The sequence below is a fragment of the Xiphias gladius genome, chromosome 18, assembly GCF_016859285.1.
Source record: "Xiphias gladius isolate SHS-SW01 ecotype Sanya breed wild chromosome 18, ASM1685928v1, whole genome shotgun sequence".
Classification (NCBI taxonomy): Eukaryota; Metazoa; Chordata; class Actinopteri; order Istiophoriformes; family Xiphiidae; genus Xiphias; species Xiphias gladius.
In genome coordinates, this window is record NC_053417.1 from 26,378,488 (window position 1) to 26,399,517 (window position 21,030).

A 21,030-nucleotide genomic window follows, 5' to 3' on the forward strand; every position below is an offset into this window, starting at 1 on the left:
AGATGAAGAGAGGGAGAGAGGTGCTCGGTGCATCATGGGAAGTCCCCACGCAGTCTAGGCCTCTAGCAGCGAAACTAGGGAGTGGTTCAAGCCAAGCCTGAACCAGCCCTGACTCTGAGCTTTATCAAAAAGGAAGCCTTTAAGCCTACTCTTAAACGTGGAGAGGGTGTCTGCCTCCCGGGCCCAACCTGGAAGGTGGTTCCACAGTAGATGGAGCCTGATAACTGAAGGCTCCGCCTCCCGTTCTACTTTTGGAGACTCTAGGAACCACAAGCAAGCCTGAGTTCTGGGAGCCCAGTGTTCTAATGGGGTAGTAAGGTACTATGAGCTCTTACAGATGTCTGTCTGTCTGTCTGTCTGTCTGTCTGTCTGTCTGTCTATGCCAAAGTTGCAAAGTGCATAAGATACTAACACATGTACATAGTACATAGTTCTTGATGTCTTAACTCAAAGAAACATCATTTATTGAGTGGGCCGGCCCCCTGACGACCCTGAAGACTGGCTTGTGCTCTTGAACACGTGGAAGTTCATATTAAAACCATTTTTTTATTCTTAGGTAAGACAGGGACAAGGGACACTGTTCATGCATGGAAAGTAGAACTGGATGAACACTGATGGCAGCGGTGGAAGAAGTATTCAGATCCTCAGTAAAAGTACAAATACAACATTTAAAAAAAAAAAATAGCGATAGTCCCGCATTCAAACTTTTACTGAGACAAAAGCATTATGAGCAAGTGTTCGTTCTGAAGAGCACTGGCCCCCGTGACTGATATATTAACATATATCATATTATTAGACCCTGGAGCTAGTTGATCGAGTTGGGTTTAGTCCAGTGGCAGTCCAACCTAGGGGGCAGGACCCTCCAAAGGGTCACCAGATAAATCTGAGGGGTCATGATATGATTAATGGGAGAAGAAAGAAGAAAAAACGAAGCTGTGTAACATGAATCTGTTCGACCTTTTTCCTTTTTTTTTAATTTTTGCCTTTTTTTGTAAATTAGGCCTATTCCATAGTTTGAACAGTTATTAATCCAAACCGTGGGAGAAGTTGAGAGGGGAAAGGTCCTGTTGATGGAACTGCCAACAACTCATAGACGTCTGAAGGTGGACAGAGGCCCCCAACTGGACCCTGGGTTTTTTTTGTGAGGGGTCACAAGCCAAAAAACGTAGGGACCCACTGGTTTAACATGTAGCACTAAATTGTATTTTATGAGCTTATCACATGTGGTTTTATGTAAAATCATGATCTGCAAAAAACAATATAGTCTAAGTCTTCATACGTATATGTTTACAGTCTATATTTTTGTCATCCTGACTGTCCACACTGTAAATCTACTATGTGCTCCACTCTGTAAACACGACATCCATTGCATGTCTGTCTGTCCTGGAAGAGGGATCCCTCCTTTGTTGCCCTTCCTGAGGTTTCCATGTTTTTTCCCTCTGTTATGAGGTAAAGCCACAGAAAATGCAAAAACTCAGGTAAAAAACAAGTACCCCAGAAGTGTACTTAAACACAGTGCTTGAGTAAATGTACCTTCCGCAGCAGATCGATGGTGCCTGGACAGCTGAGCAGTTTCACATGAAGCTGGCAATCGAGCCAGTTGGAGCCAGCTGTGGTAGGTTAGCACCAGGAGATACGCAATGCACATATGAGGTCTGGATTTAAAGACACTCGGAGGGTACGTGAGGTCCGGCCTAGAGAAGGGGGCCTCCTGTAAACCGGCTCAGTAGGGATTATGACAACACGGCCGAGGTCACAACGTCATCGATGCTGGGCTTCCACGGGCATACGCGTGCTTTCGGTGCTATTCCCCGTGTGTATTGATAACCGTAAATGCGGGTCCACTGGTCAGGGGAACGGTGCAAATGAAGCTCCTGAAGTAATCGAACATGTGATCCTCTCTGTATGGCCAATACGAATGACAGCAGTGGATAGCTGCTCACATGGGCCAACGTGTCAGCAAAACAATGACATATGAAAAAAGACCGACCGTGTCCTCTAACCCAGCGTCAACGTGACACTAAAACGCATCAGCTGTCATAATAGTGTCACAGGTTGTGATGCTCTTATACTATTTTACCATTACCAGTGGCAATTATGACATTACATTTAGGCGATTGCCTCAGCAGTCAGAGCCGAGCGTACAGTGAAGACTATGGTTTGAAATAAGGAAGTGAATTCAGCTCGGTTCAAACCTGCAGAGGAAACTGAGACACACAGTTTGTGCGCTGACTTTTGTGGTCTAGAGAGAGAGTGAGAGAGAGAGAAAGAGACACCCGTCTCCGCCGCCACTGCATTTTCTGCTGCTCGTGTGTCGTAAGTTCGGGCTCGTCTCGCGGACCAAGAAGGCCGGGGGTTCAAATGGGCTGAAGCGAGCGCTTTGCTTCAGCTTCACAACAGATCCATGCGCCAGGATGAACAGCAACAGCAAGTCGGTGAACTCCTCTGCGATAAAAGCAGAGATCAAGAGGCACGAATCTCTCCAGAGTGCAATCAACAGACTGTCCAAACAGGTGGCAAGGGTCGAGAATCAACAGCTGCGCTCAGGCCTTAAAGTTTACCTCCACAGCATTCAAGGTAAGTTCATCCTTTTTGGCTTGATGGCTTTTTTGCGACAGGCCTTTGATTGTTGGATTTGTGGAAAAAAAACATCGTACTACCTGTCTTCATAAGTACTTATCATAATTTGGTTCATGGTCTGACTTTCACGAGGCCCACTTGAATGTGTTTCTTGATATGATGAAAAGGAAAAAACTGCAGGAAACTCCGACTGCAGATTTAGTTTCACAGTGATTTTAGTCACTCTTTTTACGAACATCAGGCATGGGGGGTGGGGGAACACGATACCATAGGTGGCTGATCTCTTCCTCTGTGCTTCCTGTGTCAGTCGGTGTGTCTTTTCAGGGAAGAGCTCCTCACTCTGTGTTCATTTTCACTCTCATTTCACTCTGGGGCGGGGGGGGGGATGGAACTCCCAGTGGCCGCCGTGTAGTGGCATTTATTTATCAGTCAGCCTCTGGACACGGGCGTCCGATGGCAACATCCCTGAGCGGCCATCGCCATGGCAGCAGGATGAAACTTTCTGGGCGGGCTACTTCCTGTCTACCAATCTGCAACTGCCCTCAAAGCCACTTCCTCTCAGACAAACGGGGCCTTTACATGTGAAGCTGATGAGGAGTTTTACATCATTTCCTCATATCTCTACTTCCCACTGTTTCTCGTGAATTTGACACAGTTTGTTACTGTTAAACTGTTCGTCTTAACTGGAACTTTTTTTGCGTCAAAGCAGCGCAGGTGAGGGTAAAAGTCACAATTCTGCATGGCGTAGAAATACTCTGGAGTTACTGTAAAAGTTCTGGCAGCAAAATCCAAATTCTCCTTGAAAAAAGGAAAAGTAAGTCAAGGTTACCTGTACCAGCAAAAGGTACTTAAAGTTTCAAAAGTAAAAGTACTCATTATGCAAAATGGGTCCTTTCAAAGTGTTAAATTATGTAGCCCCAAATGTCAGGAGAGATTATACAGTATATATATTTTTTATTTTATTCACAGAAGATAATCATTTGTTTACCAGTGGTGGGAAGTAACTAATTACATTTACCCATGTACAGTACCTAAGTACGATTCTGAGGCACTTGACACTTGTACTCCACCACATTTCAGAGAGAATTACTGTACTTTTTTGAATCCCCTACATTTATCTGACAACAGTGGCCACTACACTCTGAGGGTTAAGATTCCACATTAAAAAAACATTTGACAAGCGCTTTGACATGAGACTTGTACGGAAGGGCAGGGTGTGGCTGAGGCTCCTTGTCATGTTTCAGATGTCTCAGTTGTTTGAAGTTCCACTGAAGAAGCATGTCGCCACTAAACCAAACACACACGGCCTCATTTTTGTCAGCTTTTCCAGATATACAATATTTCACAAAAAACAGCAAAGCTCAGAGAGAGCGAGAAATTAATTTAAATTAGTGTGGCAGGACTTTCTTGTTTTGTCTTCTTTCCTCCCCCCATCGTTTATCTCACGACCGCTCAGATTTATCTGGTGACCTTTCGGAGTGTCTCGACCCCCTAGGTTGGGAACCACGTGACTAAACAGTCTAAAGTAAACAACCTAGCTCCACCTCGAGCAGCTGCAACAGTAAATGTTGCCTACACATTGATGCATCAGCATTAGGAAGCTAAATAAATGACAGTCACACGGGACATTTTACTGCAGGACAAATACTTTTGTAACTTTTCTGTATTTGTTATTTTCACTTGGTTTTGCTTTCCTGTGCTAGAATGTGACTAAGTGCGTTCATTCACGTACTGTACTTGAGTACAATTTGTTTCAATTCAATTCAAATTTTATTTCAGACTCACAAGAAGGGACCACGGCTATGAGAAGAAAAACAAGTTAAAAAGTTAAAAGCTAGATAAAAACCACTACAACTCGTCTACCAATTGAAAAACAAACAAAAAAACTCCCCAGCTCATATGTATAGTGTCTCCCCAGTTTTTTTCTGAGGATGGATGAGTATCGCCTGCAGCTGTCCCTACAGCTGGTTAAAGCCTCTGACTCATCCAAGCGACGCATGAAATTGTGCATCTGACATCTCAGAAGTGGCTCACTCGTAGGAACGCCCAGGAAGACAAACAGTTGCCTGGCACTGTGTCATTTGGGAACCCGAAACAGCAACCTCATGTATCGCTGTAAGCCACAACGAGCCTACACGTACTACCTTGCCGTGTAGCTGCAACCTAAGAAAAGCTGTGCAGAACGGGTGTGCGAAAAGCTCTGAAAAATGAACATTCAGCGGTGATAGAGCACGTACTAAACTCGCAAAGCAACACATTGGCCTGAGTTTACAGCGCTGTCGATAAATACCTCTGTCCTCAGTCAAATCATCGGTGAGAAAATGACCGGGGCATTTTGTTTCCTTGCATGTCACGAGGGGAACATCGAAAAAGTGAAACCGACCCCGACAATCGTGGCATTACTGTTTTTTTGGCATTAAATTCGATGCCATCGTCGTTGCCGCACTGTGAGCGCGCCTTCAGTAACTGCGGCCACCCAGCCCTGTGCGAACTGAAGACAAAGCAGGGCGTCAGCACACGCGAGTCGACTGACAACAGAGTTTCCGACAAGGCAGCCTGCGTCACAGCCGCCCGGTCGTTGCGCCAAGTCGTCCACGTACACCCCGAACACAACAGGAGACAGGACGCCTGCCTCGGCGTACACCGTCATTTACATGAAACGGCGCAGACGTGACCTTGTCCGATGGGCATACCGGAAGACGTGGTGGATTCTGAGTATGTACTGTGGAAGCCCTCAAGCAAACAAATTCAGGAATGATTTTTTCATAATTAATTCCCTCAACGGCCACGGATGCGTTAATAAAAGCACATGTATACGGTGGAAATTTTGGCTTCCATTTTTAGCAACTGTTTCCTTTAGAGCACGAATACACTTATCAGTGCCGTGTTTTCTTCGTACAGTCAAAACTGATCATCAGTGGCGAGAACAAACCCTTCCAACCTTGTTAGCGGGGTCCTTTCCAGCGCTTTAGAAAGAATACTAACAAGGGCGATAGGTCTATGGTTACCTATGTTTTTTGGTCTACCAGCCGTGTCCTCCGTGCCACCGGGCACTAACGTCACGGAGGGGATGGAGTCCGGCGGGACCCCGTTTGAACCAGTAAAACCCGTGGCAAGCAGAGGATAAAAGCCTGTGACTGGCTTTCTTGAGATGCTCTGCAGTGATATGATCCATACCACAAGCCTTGCTATCATCTAGCATCATAATGGCATCGTAAACACCATCTGACCGCGTTTTTCGGAAAGAACAGCATCCTCAGCTACAACTGAATCACATTTAACACGGTTGAATAAATGACAACACTACCTCAGATCTTTTGTCTGGCCCACGCGAACCCTCAATGTTATTTGTACTTTACTTGGGTATCTTCATTCGATGCTGCTAGCTACTTCTACTCCACTACGTTTATTTGACAGTTTTAGTTACTGGCCAGTTTGCAGTTTAGGATGTTACATGTCAAACCTACTGTATCCTGTAAAATGTGCTACATTTTTACGGATTTAACCACCCAACCATATAGGAAGTCTGGATGCACTGAGCCCAACGTATTGGTGGGGGATAATACGATATCAGAAATACTAAAAATCGCATCGGCCGCCGGCTACGACGGAATGAGCGTAACTTATAGCAGAGACAAGATGAAGAAACTGTATTTTATGTGGGTCAGTCACTTCTGGCCGATACCTGTTCAACGGCTCATTAATATATAGTTAAAATTATCTCCACCTGCTGCCTATACAATAATCAGTGACAAGCCAAACGTAACACAAGGACAGTTTAGGGGACACTTTTGATACTTTGGGGACATTTTGCTGTTAATACTTTTGTACGTCCACGACTTGTGCTTGTGGTGGAATATTTTTATAGTGGGGTATTGCTACTTTTACTGAAGCGAAAGATCGCAACACTTCATCCACCACTGCGCAAATCCCAGCACAGCTCAGACTTGAGTGGGTCTCATCGGGCACGAGACTTGTGTGGGAGTGCAGGACTTTTAATTTCTAATAATGCACCACATTTACTGAGTTGATCACACGTTTTGTTTGTAAAATCACCGTAACTAGTAAGTATAGAAGGCAAATTAATGTAGAGAAGTAAAAAGTGAAATATTTCCATATGAAATGTAGCGGAGTAGAAGTATAAAGTAGCATAAATAGGATATAATCTAGTAAAGCACACGTACCTCAGAAATTTACTTGAGTACAGCACCTACTTAGTTTCTTTCCCCCACCGGTGAGTTCGAACTGGTCGGAATAGAAAGCTGACAAAATTTCCACCTTAGCTTTTGATTTCATCACTTTACTCATTAGCCTGTTTGTGAATTGAAGGCCCGTCAGCTCCCTGATGGGTTTTGGTGAGCTTTGAGGTCTTTTTAGGATCCTGGCAGAACTCGACACGCTCTGAGAGGCAGTCCCCCGATGTGCGAAAGCATTCACTTGAATTTTTCTTATATAATTAGGCTGCTCAAGTGTCGACACCGTAGTGAGGATGAAAGAAAGTGCACGCTCTCTGGGGCCCCGGGTCTGCGAGCATAGAGTTCACCGCCGCTAAACAGCACGCCACCTCTCCTTTGGACTTTATAAGCGAGTGGGATGTGGTCGACTGACTGTGTGCCAAGGAAAAAGGCTGGGTGAAAAAAGAGAGAGATGGAGCGGAGGCAAAGGGTTGAGGTGGCACTGTGAGCTAAGTGATGACATTTGAATGTGGACCTGACTGGTATAGTGTGCACTGCAGCATGGCAGCAGCGTGAGAGGGGGGAAATATAGAGTGAAGGAGAAATGAGAAATCACCCAGCATGACCACTGCCCTTGGCCACTGTCCATCTGACAGCGCTCGACCATGGGCGTCAGTGTGTGTGTGTGTGTGTGTGTGTGTGTGTTGGGGGCAGCTTTGCCTGTATGCATGCAGGCGAGAGACGGAGTGTATTTTCTAAAAAGTGTCTGCCCGAGGACAACCTGATTTTCTGCATTATGTATGCAGGTGTCTGTTTCACAATAATTACATTCATCGGGCAGCAAACCGCGGCAACCTTACATGCACTTGAACCCACACGGGCATGTCCTCTCTGCACTTGTTAAAAATGGATTTTACATACGCATAGCGTCACCCCCTTTTCCCCCCTTCCCCTGAAAGTGTGCCTGGATTTTTAAAAAAGCATCTCTTCCTGTCCGAGGCTTTATTCATGACTCTTCCTCTGTGGCTGCGGTCGTCATTCCTCTCAGGCCATGCTTTTTCCCCCTTCAGCCAAAGGCGGTTGTCGGAGGTCTTTTGTATTCAGCGTGAGTAGTTATTGCCCTCTCACTGACTGTGGGAGGGAGGGGGAAGCGGGCTGAGCAGGTGGACAGTCAGATTGTGTGTTATGGGATGATGGTGGGAGGCTGAGAGTGATGCACGGTGGGGAGAGGCATCCTCGGATTTCACGTCGAGGTTTTTTTTTTTAATTAGAGAGTAATTAACATGAAATTGCACCCGGTAAGGATTCAACTGATGGCGGTGTAATCGTGTTTGCTGCAGTCTTTCTGCTGTTGCACACGACATAACTGCAGCCGTCCCTCTCGTACTGTTGCTTATATTATAATCTTTGCTAAGAACTTAATCAACTCGCCAGTCAACAGAAAATGAATTGGCAACTATGCTGATAATCCATTAGTCATTTATGTAAATTTTCTGGAAAAAAAAATTCCAAACATTTCATGGTTCCAGCTTCTCCAATGTGGGAATTTGCTGCTATGTCCTTGTCTGACATGAGGGTATATTACACCTTTTGGGGGTTGAACTGTTATTCAGACTTAATATGTGCTTTGATGACGTTATACTGGGCTCTGGGAAATTTTGATGGATATCTTTCGCTATTATCTGACGTTTTGTAATTACTCGATTAATCGAGAAAACAATCTGCGTATTAACTGATAACGAAAGTAGCTGTTAGCTCCACTTGTATCAGGAATATACTGCATTTTGCGCAATTCCTGGTGCAAACCGGTCTAACGTAACAGATGAGATACTGCATCCTAGACAAGTACGAAAGCACAGAAATAAAACATTTTTCCACATTCTTCATGACATAGAAAAAAATTGCAATGCTACATTAAAAAAGGTTTGTCGTATTTATAAAGAAATACCAACATATGTGTTTAATTTCCTTTGCCTTCTGTGGCTCAGCTATTGATGTCCAATATGCTCTGCTCCTCTCACGCTATTGCTCGGTTCATGCTGTGAGCCCAGAGCTTACCCACTTCTGCTAATGAACACATGCCGTAGTAGGCGATAGACTGCAGATCAATACACTCACAGGAAACCTCTTTCACATGTATGACACACAAAGACACACAGTGACACACACACACAGAAACACAATTTTGATATGGAGATCCTGGGAACGATTGCATTACAGTATGTACCAAAGGAGGAGGAGGACGAGGAGCAGGAGGAGGAGGAGGAGAAAGGACATGGAGGAGATGATTGTGCCACCAGAGCCAGGAAGATTGTAACACCTTAGCAACAAACAAGCCAAGCCTCCTACTGAGGAGGAGCTACACACACACACACACACACACACGCGCGGGCATGCATACACACACACACACACATACACACACACACACACACACAGCTGAAGACAGGTGGATGATCTTGATGAAACTAGCAGCTGTACAAATGAGAGAGAGTACAGACATTTGGAAAACACACCCTGCCTGAACATCTTTTTCCCTCTACAAACGTGCATCCATCTTTTTATTTTTTACTGCGTCTCATTCCCGACTAACCCTGCCTGCTTTCCCTCTCCCCTTCTTCTTTCCTCTCCCTGCCGCTGATCTCTTCTCCTGCGGTCGCCCGTCATTTAGCGGGTCCAGCTTGTGTGTGCGCTGCTGCCTCGCCACCAGCCGTTACTCATTGCCTCCCCCCTCCTCTCCCGGGCGCGCGGCTAGAAAGATGGAGGGGAGGGGATGGGGATGGGGTTCTGAGGGATGAGCAATAAAGAGCAGGGACCCGGCACAGTCTGAGAGGAGCAGGAGAAGAAGCAGAGAGAGAGGGAGGAAATAAAAGAGGGAAGGGGAAAGAAGAGAAGCGGGACCCTAATGCATTGTATGGATTGCCTGTTGGAACAAGGAGGGGCATGTAGAGGGAGGGACATTGGAGATTCCTATCAGTGTGTTTGTGAAAGCAGGAGAGAGAGACGCAGAGTGTGAAGAGAGAAGAGCCGTGCACGTATGTGTGCGGGCTTGTGTGCGTGCGCGTGCCGGCGAGTGTGTGAGATGCTCCGGACTCGTTGAACCTGTGCGACGGCGTCTCAATCGGAAAGCCTCAGAGGCGGTCGGGGAGCTGTCTGTGGAGCGACTCGCCTCGGAGCCTCCTCTGTGCTGTCATGCTCGACGCCTGATGCGCTCAGAGGACACGGGCGGCCCAGGAGACAGCGAGAGGGGCGTGATGGCCGGACGCGCCCTGACTCGGTCATGCATCTCCAGATATTTGCCCGGGCTTCTGTTGGCTTCTCCTCCTGATCCCCTTCAGCCCTCATCAGTGTCCTTCATGAGCGTCTCAGTGAGGCTGCCTGCTTTCCTGCCGCCGTGCTCTCTGAACGGATGCTGCTGTCAACACACATGTGCGGTTTGCCATGAGAGCCCATGATCTGGACTGGACTGCATACAGCTCTGGGTGCACTGTGCCATGCTGCTTTAGGTTGACGCGGAGGAATTTTTAAAGACCTCACCTTGTCACTTTACAGCCGCTGTTCATCACATTCTTGATGACGTATGATGCGGGACAGTTTTTGTTCTGAATCGAATCAAGATTTTTGCTCTGAGTGAAGAGGGTGGACTTAGCAACATATAAGATGGGGGTGCTACGCACAGAAATAAGGTCAACTAAATAATTACCATCAGGAATGAGGCATCGGACGACATAATGAAGATTTATTTGTCTCAGCGGCCGCATACATATGCAGCGGATAGATTTTAATTGGGTGTTTTCTGGGAACAAAAGAGCTGCTTGGACTGCGTGATTTCTTTTCTGTATGCCAGAGAAATTAACAGCACAGCCCTCGAAGAAATCTGCGACTGACATTAAAATCCGAAACAAAGAAGTAGGGATCTGGGGGGGATGGATGAAACCAACAGCCCCTCTGCTGTTGTATCTTCCGAGGAGAAACTTAATCTCCCTCCATGTAAGTTTTTTGTCTCTGCCGTGCCGTCAGATTCTCTCACATCCCAACGCACCGGCGAACCGTCAATAGTTCATGTCACTCGGTCTGGTTTCATTCATCTGCCGTGTGTCCACTGAAGCCTGACCACATGAGCGGAGGCGGCGCCCTGCAGCAACGCACGACCTACCTCATCTCCCTCACCCTGGTCAAGGTAGAGGCTGTGGAGGAGAATGGAGGGGAGGCCAAGAACAGCACCCAGGGGAAGGAGCTGGAGGCCGGGTCAGGAGGAAGGGCAAGGGAGGAGGCCGGGGCGAGAGTGGAGGCCGAAGGTGGAGCTCCTGCACAGGCTGAGAATGGAGCTGGAGTGGTTTTAGGACAACCACAAAGAGCTGAGGACGCTGCCGCTGTGAAGGGCGGGAAGGTAACTGATGAACTCAAACCCCACAGCCCTTTGAAAGATAAGCTACCCTCCACTGCTGAAGCCCCGAGTGAAGGGAGTGAAAAGCCGCCGTGCAACCTCTCAATCCCCTTGCCTGCTGAGAGAAAAACAATTCAGAAGACAAAGTCTGTGGAGACGGACTTAACAAGAGTCGAGAAGATGCTTCCAACACCAGCGGCAAAGCAATGCAGGTCCCCATCTCTCACCACGACACCAACAACGGAGGGGTACGTCGAGCCCAGCTGCACCCCAACCAGGACCAGCCTCCCTATCCGTCCGGCGGGGCAACGGCCTGTGAGTCTGCTGAAGTCCCACAGCAGCGTGGCCACCCGTGGCCGCGACTCCAGGGACGGCAGAGAGCGCAGCCCTACCTCAGCCCAGAGCCTCGACCGCAAGGACTGCCGTATGCCGACGCGCTCCCCGGGCCCCTGCAGGGCCTCCTGGGCCGAGGTGAGCAGGCCCGAAGGATGGAGGGACCTGCGTGATGAAGCTCAAGCTGGAATACCTCTAGAGATTGGAGGTGGCATGGCTGCAGTGATGAGAGACATCCCCAGGAAGGACAGGCTGAAGACAGGCTCGACCTCCCTACCTGCACCTGCTACGCAGGCCCCCAAACCTACGCGCAAAGGTAAAAGTCGCACGCTGGATAACAGTGACCTGAACAGCCTCTCTGAAGACCTGGGCCTGGCCAGGGAAGCCCAGCAGACACAGCAGGGCCAGCGAGGCTCCGCTAAAGACAGGAAGATGCTCAAGTTCATCAGCGGCATTTTCACAAAGAGCAGCGCGGGGGCAGCGGGGTCGTCCTCCACAGCACCTCCTGTCTATATACAGAGAGACTCCAGTGAGGAGGAAGGTAGGAGGTCAAAAACACACACACACACACACACACACATAGAGCATCACTGTCACATCTTGGACTCTGAATCCAGCTTTCACGTTGACCTCAGCCAAGACAACAGACTGTCAGAGTCAGGCCCGTCTTCACTTCCTTGCCAAAACAATTATCAGAGAGCAGCCACCTCATCTGTGCGCAGGCATCCATTTGAAATGAGTCGGGGTGGGGTTGGGTGGGGTTGATCTCTTTAAAGGACCTCACACAGGATATATTTACAGGCTATAACACTGTCACGTGCCGGGAGACATTTTCCCGACGCCATGTGCGACTGCAAATTGATGACAGATGAAGTTCTTTGATCTGAGAACTGACAAAAGAATCATCGTGGACAGTCTTAATCTAATTCCCCCTCAGAGCGAAGGCCGATTTCACAGCGCTGGAGGGGTAATCTCCACACTCACACGCACCCCCCCCACACACACACACACACACACACGTAAGCAGCGTTCCCAGCATGGGTCTAAATCTCGTAATGAAGCCTAAGGGGAGAGGAGCTGGTGGCACGAGCACAGATGGATTGCACCGCTCTGGTTGATTTTTTTTGCCTGGGCTTTATTTCCATAAAGCTGAAACGGTTGGAAAAGGAGGTGGGGGGGGGGGACATGAGGCGATATTTGTTCACCCACGTCAAAAAAGAGAAGTGTGGATCAAGAACATTTCTAATCCTGTCTTTGATATTCCACCCACTGCATGTTCTGCCACTATATGGAGCCCCCCCCCCACACACACACACACAGACACACACACAAACACACACACACACAAACACACACACACACACACACACACTCTCTTATCTTTGTCTCTGTCGAGCATTTGATTTAAATTCACGTCAAAAGAATTCACGAGGCGTTTTAAGATTCTCTCCAGGACTCTCGGTTGTGAGTTGCCGCCGCTGCCGCGTGCGTCGACGGCTGCGGCGTAAAACAGTGCATCTCTTTCACAAGCATGTTTGCTCAAATAAAAAGAGCGGGTGTCATCCTGTGGGGGGTGAGCGAGTGTGTGTGTGTGTGTGTGTGTGTGTTTTATGTATTCATTCACTCACTGTGCATTCACACTGTTACACATGCACACTGTGGAGTAGTGAGACTAGCCCAGCCGACCGTACACACACACACACACACACACACACACACACACACACACACACACACACACACACGCATACTCGGGGCAGGAGGAAGTGTTGCCATGGCAACCGGCAGGACTGCTGCTTCTGCTGCTGCTACAGAGGCAGAGCCTGATGAAACAGAGGGGTGGCGGAGGTGGAGGAGGCGTGGTGTGTGTGTGTGTGTGTGTGTGTGTGTGTGTGTGTGTGTGGATGCGGGTTGACACATGGCTGAAAGGGTTTTGCAAAAATTCCCCCTCCGAACAAATTTTATTTTAATTGGAAAATTGGCAGTTTTGGACGTCAGCTCCAGGCTACATATGGGAGTTGCGTTGGATCACACGTGATTGGTTCGGAGCAGGGACTGTAGACAATTGGCTTTCCATAGAAATGTGTGTGTCGAAGCAGCAGAAGGATCACACTGTCTGAACACTTTTGGCAACAGCAGCAGCTTTAGGCCATAAAGAGAGCTTTGTCTCGCAAAGTCAGGCAAAATAGACAAAGTCCGTGTGTGTGCGCAGATCTGTTTCTATGGTGGGAGCTGCCCTCCTTCCCAGGGGGGCTGCCGGCAGCGGCAGCTCGTATGTAAGCCCCTTTCTTTTCTCATGTGAAGCACATCAGCACCGGCTGCATCTGTGCAGTGTTTGCCTGGGCGCTCCACAGACTTAGACCCGGGCCCGAGTTTAATCATCATCCGTATTCGGAGGACACATCGCACATTCACAGCGAGGATATCGGGCAGTACATCAGTCAGAGTAGTCTACTAAAACCTCCCGGTGTCCTCTGTTGTCTTTCTCTGTTTTATTCCTGTCCTCCCGTCGTGTTCTCTGATATATGGTCTCTGAATGCGTCTTTGGCCATGCTAGCGGCGTGGCTCCCAGCATGGTCGGTCCACCACTGTGCTCCAAACTGAAATATCTCAACAACTATTGGACGGACTGGCATCAGATGTTGTACAGATATTCATGGTTCCCAGATGGTGAATCCTTTTGACTTTAGTTATCCCCCTGGATCTTTCCTCTGGTGCCAGTATCAGTTTCGCATTCGTGGCTTTAGCGAAATGTCTCAAAAACTATTGGATAGATTGTCATCAAATTTGGTACAGACATTCATGTGCCCCCTCAGGATGGACCGTAACAACTTTGGTGATCCCCTGGGTTTTCATCTAGTGCCACCATGAGATCGAAATTTCAGTTAGTCCAATACTTGGATTTAGAACCAAGCGCATGCAAAACTGACGAAATATTTTCATGCCCCCCCCCCCCTCAAGATATATAAGATAAATAAGAGGAACACCTCTCTGAAACAGTTCCAACCAAAGCTGATCATTATAACCTTCCTGAAGAGAGGAGTTACTGCAGGACTGCTGTGTAAGACTGCGCTCGTTCTAGCAAGGTGTTCCCAATAAACTGGCAACTGAGTGTACGTTTTGTTTCTGTTTTTCCATCTCGTTCAGTCTCTCCTTAGGCTCTCTCTCTCTTTCTCTCTATTCTCGTCCCTCTGAAGCTGCAGCTGGGTGTCTGGGCGTGAGCGTCACGTCACACTGGGGGCGGTCTAGAGGGACGCTGGCACAGCTGTGCGCAACCCGGGCCCCCTAGGGCTTGCTGCACTGTATGTCCGTGCGTTGTCTCCAGCACACACCCACCAACATTCACATCTTTGCGTCCGGCACATCATGAAGTTTATCTCGGTTCACTTTATAGCTGAAACAGTCAGAAACATAATAGCAATTACTTTGAAAATTACTGAAAAAACTGTTTCAATTATTTTTTAAGCAACAAATACAAAACACTCCAGTTCCAGCTTCTCAAATGTGAATATTTGCTGTTTTTCTCTGTGTCACATTATTGTAAACTGCATATCTTTGGACTGTTGCTCAAACAAAACAAGGAATTTGAATTTATGCACAGGATGTTTTTTTTTCAGTTTATGGAAAAAAAAAAATTCATTTTTAGATTCAAAGATCTTTTAGATCTAAATGTTTTCACTCCGTGGGGACTGAATTTGGAACAACTTGTCAGATGATATCAGACCTTTGGAATCTGTTACAGTTTTTCAAAAACAGGCGTAAACATTTTATATTTAATGAAATGGAAAGAGGAGAGATGGGCAGATGTGTTTCCATGGTGGTCAAGGTGGCCCTCAGTACTTGCAGCTCTATTGCAGTTCAGAGGGCAGTTTCTTTCAAATCCACAGAGGAGTCAGACGTCCTTGAGTGGCAGGTGAACCGAACCGCCTGGCGAAAGCCTCACCGCACGGCTGCCCGTCACTTACCGCACGTGGGGAGCAAAGGGGCTAACGAGTGGCGTGGCTGCACCTTGTTGGATCCCCCGTCGCGATCGAAAGGTTAAATTCATTAAGACGACCTGCGAGGCCGCGCGTACGCTTATGGCGAGCGGTCACGCAGCAGCTGTGTGATTTATTGCCCTCCCACGGGCCGTTATGATGGCTGCCCTTGTTACTGTGCGGGATGGAGATGATGAATCCCTCTCTGTGTCTCTGCCTCGCTGACTGTTTTTGTCTCTGTCTGTCCCTCTCTAGTAAATATTGCTCACAGCCAGGAGTGGACCTTGAGCAGATCCATCCCAGAGCTGAGACTGGTGAGGCAAAAGTGCACCAGTTACCACTCACTGCGGCACACACCTGTACAGGAAACTGAAGAATTTACACCACTTATGCATAATTGTGGCATTTTATTAGAGATGTTGTTCAAAGAGTGAAAACTCAGACTCTCAGCAGGTTTCTAATTTGACATTACACCCATAAACTTCATTTGTTTTCACCTCCCCCTCAGATCCCCAGTGCAAATGATTTCCTTGTATAATAACAAGATCTTGTTAAGGGACAAGTCTCCATTATAGATACTTTTATTTGTCAATTTCTAAGTACATTTTTCTTACATAATATAACAGTATAATTTTAAATGCAGGATTTTTACTTGGGACAGAGTATTTTAATAGTCTGGTATTGTTAGTTTTACATAAACAAACAATCTGAAAACTTCTTCCATCACTGACTATATGTCCCAATACGGATGAAAAAGGAACACGGTTATCTAATAGCAGAAATTTAAAATCTGCTTACTGGCAGACCAAACCCCATAACGTTGATGGAGGAAGTAGGAGTTTCTGTTTAATTCAGTCTGAGAGTTATGCTCTATGCACCATACTGTGATCATGCACGCACGCTGACCCTGAATGAGCCCTGATGGTGTTGTATTTCCGTCCTTCTTCTCTCAGGGCATTTTGGGAAGTCTGAAAAGTGGAAAGTCGGCGCTGGTGAACAAATACATCACAGGCAGTTATGTCGCACTCGAGAAGCCTGATGGTAAGAAACACGGGGAAAAAAAACGTCTCGATGGGTGTGTGAAACTGTTCTGGGTTTATGAATAACAATAAATATTAAAAAACATATATCCTTGGCTTCTGGCTTCCTGCTTGCTCTCATATTTAATTATATTTCAACTGTTCAGAGGGATGTCTGAGTGTATTTAGTGTGAAATGGCTTCATCCTGCGTCTTTCACGCCGCCACCAGCTGCTAATAACTTGTCTGTCATTGTCACTGTCCTCGTCAGGTGGCAGGTATAAAAAGGAAGTGCTGGTGGACGGACAGAGTCATTTATTACTGATCCGGGAGGAAGCCGGACCACCCGATGCACAGGTGCTTCTTTGTGTGAATGTGTGTGTGAGCATCATCACCCATCAGGCCGGTGCAGTGGGAGCTAACGTCTCCCGTCCTCTTCTCCCCTTCAGTTCAGCAGCTGGGTTGACGCAGTGATCCTGGTCTTCAGCCTGGAGAACGAGGCCAGTTTCAAGGAGCTCTACCAGCTCTACAGCCAGCTCAGCGCGTTGCGCACAGACCTCCCCGTCATAGTGGTCGGCACCCAAGGTCAGCGCATGAATCACAACCACGTAGACCCACATATTCTGGGATAACAGTCAGGGGTGCAAACACACTACAAGCCTGCACTATAAAAAAGAAAAAGCTGAGAAGTCAGAATTTCAGGGCAACAAACTTTGATCAAATTTTGAGTTCAGTGATTTAGCTTAATTTCTTGAGGTTAGTGTTGAGTTTATCTAACATAAATTTCTTTTACATCTGTTAACATTTTTCAAGTTAGATTAACATTTTACTTTACTTTTTGTCTGGACCGCAGCAGCGGGATGGCCCTATAAAGGCAAATGTCTGTGACTGACTGACTGAGTGGTGAAGTTACACCATTGCTGGGCCAAGTGTTAGACTCTCCCCATTGGCCGTTGCTCTTTCAAAATTACTTGACGCAAACAGTTCCATTGCGTCATCAGGGGGTGTTTACAGGTAGTGTTGCCAACTTAGCTCCTTTGTTGCTAGATTTACCGACTTTTCAGACGCCTGTAGCGACTTTTCTTCAAAAAAAGCACCTAGTGACAAATCTAGCGACTTTTTGGGCTACTTTCCATAGAAGAGAGTCGCCAGTATTGAGCTGGAGGTCATGCTTTACCTCCGAAGGCAACACCTCTCTATGCGTCTCACTCAACTGAGCACAGGCCAGCTGACACAGACGTGAATGAGTTTCTAACTTTTTCTCTGACTGATCATTTTACGAGTAAATACGGCCGAAATCACAGCAGAGCCGTTTCCCTTTAACTCGTGATCTTGTGATCTTGTGATTTTGTCAGACGACGCTGCAGCTATAAAATCAGGATTTTAGCAGAGCAGAGCGGCAGCAACAGAAACAGAAAAACATGTAAATGAGAGCAGCTTTATTGGGAATTCAGCTGGATTAAATGACTGTTTATGTGAGCAAAGAGAGTAGGAGAGAAGCAAACAGATAAAGGGCGGTCCAGCTAGTCTAGTCTAGTCTAGTCTAGTCTTGTTAAAATCTACTCTAAGTTAAAGTAACTAAAATCTGTCCGTCATGTCCACTTTAAATCCTTGGTTTACAAATGAGCTTGGCTTTTTTTCTATCCTTTTTTTTTTTTTAATATTACCATTTAGTTGTGTCAAGCGCCATCCCTCCCTCCTGCTGGCACTCCCAGTAAGTCCAGGCACACGGTTTCTCATCATGACTTCTGGGAGTCACGCGTACAATTGCAAGTTTTAATTTTGATCGCAGAGAATAATCCTCCGAGGCACATCGTGTATAAAAAGACACAAAGCGGCCTCCATCATGAGAAAAAAAGAAGGAACTCTGTTCAGTTTTAACTTCAGGGCAGCACATGATGTAAATGTGGATAAGCTAACAATATTTCTACTTAAACGATCCATTGGACACATGACAATGTTAATTAAAGTTGAAACAAACAAAGGGATGTAATTACATGGAGTTGATAACAAAAGGAAAGTTGATTTAATATAACCTATTGTGATGTCTTATGCTACGGAGGATAAAGTAAACACTGAGTAAAAAAAATGTTTTTCCTGCACACAAGTCAACAGAATTTTCTCTCTTTGTAATGAATCACAGATTAAGTTTCATTCAGGACTCACTCCCTTTGTCTTTGAAACAAGAGGCCAGTTTCATTTGTTGGCACAACATCAGTTTTCACTTTACATGAGGATAACTGAACTTTGGCCTAACAACTGTTCTGTCGTAATTTGAAGTTTTCTAATCACAGATGTATTTTTTTTTCATTCAGATAAAATAAGTAGCACCAACCCCCGTGTGATCGAGGACCAGAGAGCCAGACAGCTGTGTATCGACGTGCGTCACTCGCTGTTTTACGAGACCTGCGCCACCTATGGGTTCAACGTTGACCGGGTGTTCTCAGAGGGTGAGTCCGCTCAGATTTTACGATCTAAACAGAGGCCGGATTCGCCACGAAGAAAAAGGTTTTGCAGACAGACTTATTGCTGACAGTTACCCGAGAGAACAGTTTAACGGCTGCTGTGTGTTCCGCAGCTGCCCAGAAGATTGTGGCTCAGAAGAAGCAGGCGGCGCTGCAGGCCTGCAAGTCTCTTCCCAACTCGCCCAGTCACTCTGGAGGCTCCACGCCTGGATCAGCATCGCTCCCTGGCCAGGTACCACACCCTAACGGCTGCAGTTAGTTTTTACATCCGTGTCATGTCAAAGAATATTGGAAACACCTCTCAAATACAGTCCCGTTTAAGACCATTATTAACCATGACCTCAAAGCTGCAACACATAACTGACATAACACCTAATGGACAGGGTCAGCAAAAAAACTGAATATCGTGGGCATCATCAAAGTCGTATTTATGGCAGAGCAGTTGCATCGGATTGTACAGGTGTACCCATTAAAATGGGCACTGAGAGGATATCAACCTTCAAAAATATAACATCTTCCGGAAACACGTACAAGAAACCAAGAGAAAAACATCACCTACAACTGGATCACTTATTTTCTGTATATGATCAGCCAACTTAGTCTTCGTGCATTATGTCTGTTTAAAAAAAGAAAAATCTGTTCTTGTTTTTATCAGATGAAACAAAGTCTTGCAAGGCTTCAAGTAAAGAGAACAATAGAAAACAAAATGAAAACCATTTTCTTTATCGTTGAGCTGGAACATGGAACAGATCCACTTTTCATTTTCAGACCGACACACATCAGATCTCAGCTGGAAACATAAACATCTTGGCTTCTTAAATTACTACCAAGCAGCATAATTTCCTGTATCACATTCATATCTCACCGTCCTAAATGTGCACGGTTTCGGTTTTTGCCGTTGGACCACTGCTCCTTACTCTCAGAAAACACAGTTTCTCTGAGCAAACAAATCGTTTCATTGATAAAAAACAGAACAAAAATACCTCACCAAGCCTGTAGCCGTAAAACAAAGCGCAAGCGTCATCCAAGATCCAATCGTTTGGTTATCACAAATAAATCCTAGTCCGCCTGCTGTCTTTCACATCAAAGCAGCTGGTTCCATAACTGAGCCACATGCGCTGTATGTTTTGGCGAAGCTCATATGGTTCCAGTGGTGGAAAATGTATTCACATCTTTTACTTAAGTAAAAGTAAAAATACCGAAATTTAAAATTACTCTGTCACAAGTAAAAGTCCAGCAGTCAAAACCTTACTTAAGTAAAAGTATGAAAGTGTAAAAGTATTATCAGCTAAATTTACTTGTGTGCTATTAGATGATTTTTATTATTATTGATTATTACATTAATACGTAGGCAGCGTTTTAATATTGTAGCCAACTGGAGTATAGCTAATTTTACTGATTTTCTATACAACAGTGCCTCGTATTTCATAGGTTCATTATAGGTCTGTAAAATTTTCATCTGCAAAGTATCTCCAGCTGCCAGATAAATGTAGTGGAGTAAAAAGTACAATAAACTCCCATGAAATGCGGTGGAGTGAAGCACAAAGTACGAGTAACTCAAAGTTGTAACTAAGTACAGTACTTGAGTAAATGTAGCCCACTACGAGGTTCCCGTCTTAAATCTGCCTCTGCAGCCAACTTGGTGCATCTTTGTGCGTCGTTTCGCACCGATTCACACTCGGAAATATTTCTAAGAACCTGAACCACCGCAAAGAGTGTTTGATTTTTTTTTTCAAGACCGAGTGCGTAGCTGTGAAATTCTTATTCGTCAAGGGCCATAAGTTTTCAGTTCAAGAAGTGCATTGAAATCAGGGTGCTGAACACTAATACAATCAGCTGGGAAACTTGTTCACTAGTTGTTACTCTGTTTGGGTAAACAGTCTAGACCGACATTACATAAGACCTGATATAAAATGGGACACAAATGAATGTGTTCTGCTGTTGCTTTGTCGGTGTTTTCTTCAAAATTAAACTACTGTTTCCTTCTGGCGGAGCATTCCTGCTCACCTCCTCAGAGCTGTGGGAGCGTATTCGATGGTCCCGATACCGTCAGCTGCTGCCAAAATAATCAGCTTTTTTTTCGGCGTACTTCAGC

General features: G+C 46.2%; 1 protein-coding gene across 2 annotated transcripts in view; it reads left to right on the forward strand.

Moving 5' to 3' along the window:
- The first annotated feature begins 2,281 nt into the window (after positions 1–2,281).
- The window catches only part of agap2 (ArfGAP with GTPase domain, ankyrin repeat and PH domain 2), a 31,031-nt gene continuing 12,282 nt past the window's right edge, over positions 2,282–21,030 (forward strand). The window contains exons 1-7 of one of the 2 annotated variants that reach the window (XM_040153879.1): positions 2,282–2,577; positions 15,708–15,766; positions 16,406–16,493; positions 16,742–16,827; positions 16,920–17,055; positions 18,786–18,920; positions 19,049–19,167. In XM_040153879.1, the coding sequence (XP_040009813.1) occupies positions 2,415–2,577; positions 15,708–15,766; positions 16,406–16,493; positions 16,742–16,827; positions 16,920–17,055; positions 18,786–18,920; positions 19,049–19,167 (786 nt within the window). In that variant the 5' untranslated portion in view covers positions 2,282–2,414. Of the gene's footprint in view, positions 2,578–11,568; positions 12,017–15,707; positions 15,767–16,405; positions 16,494–16,741; positions 16,828–16,919; positions 17,056–18,785; positions 18,921–19,048; positions 19,168–21,030 lie in introns of those variants that run through there. The other variant, XM_040153878.1, reaches the window with a different exon arrangement.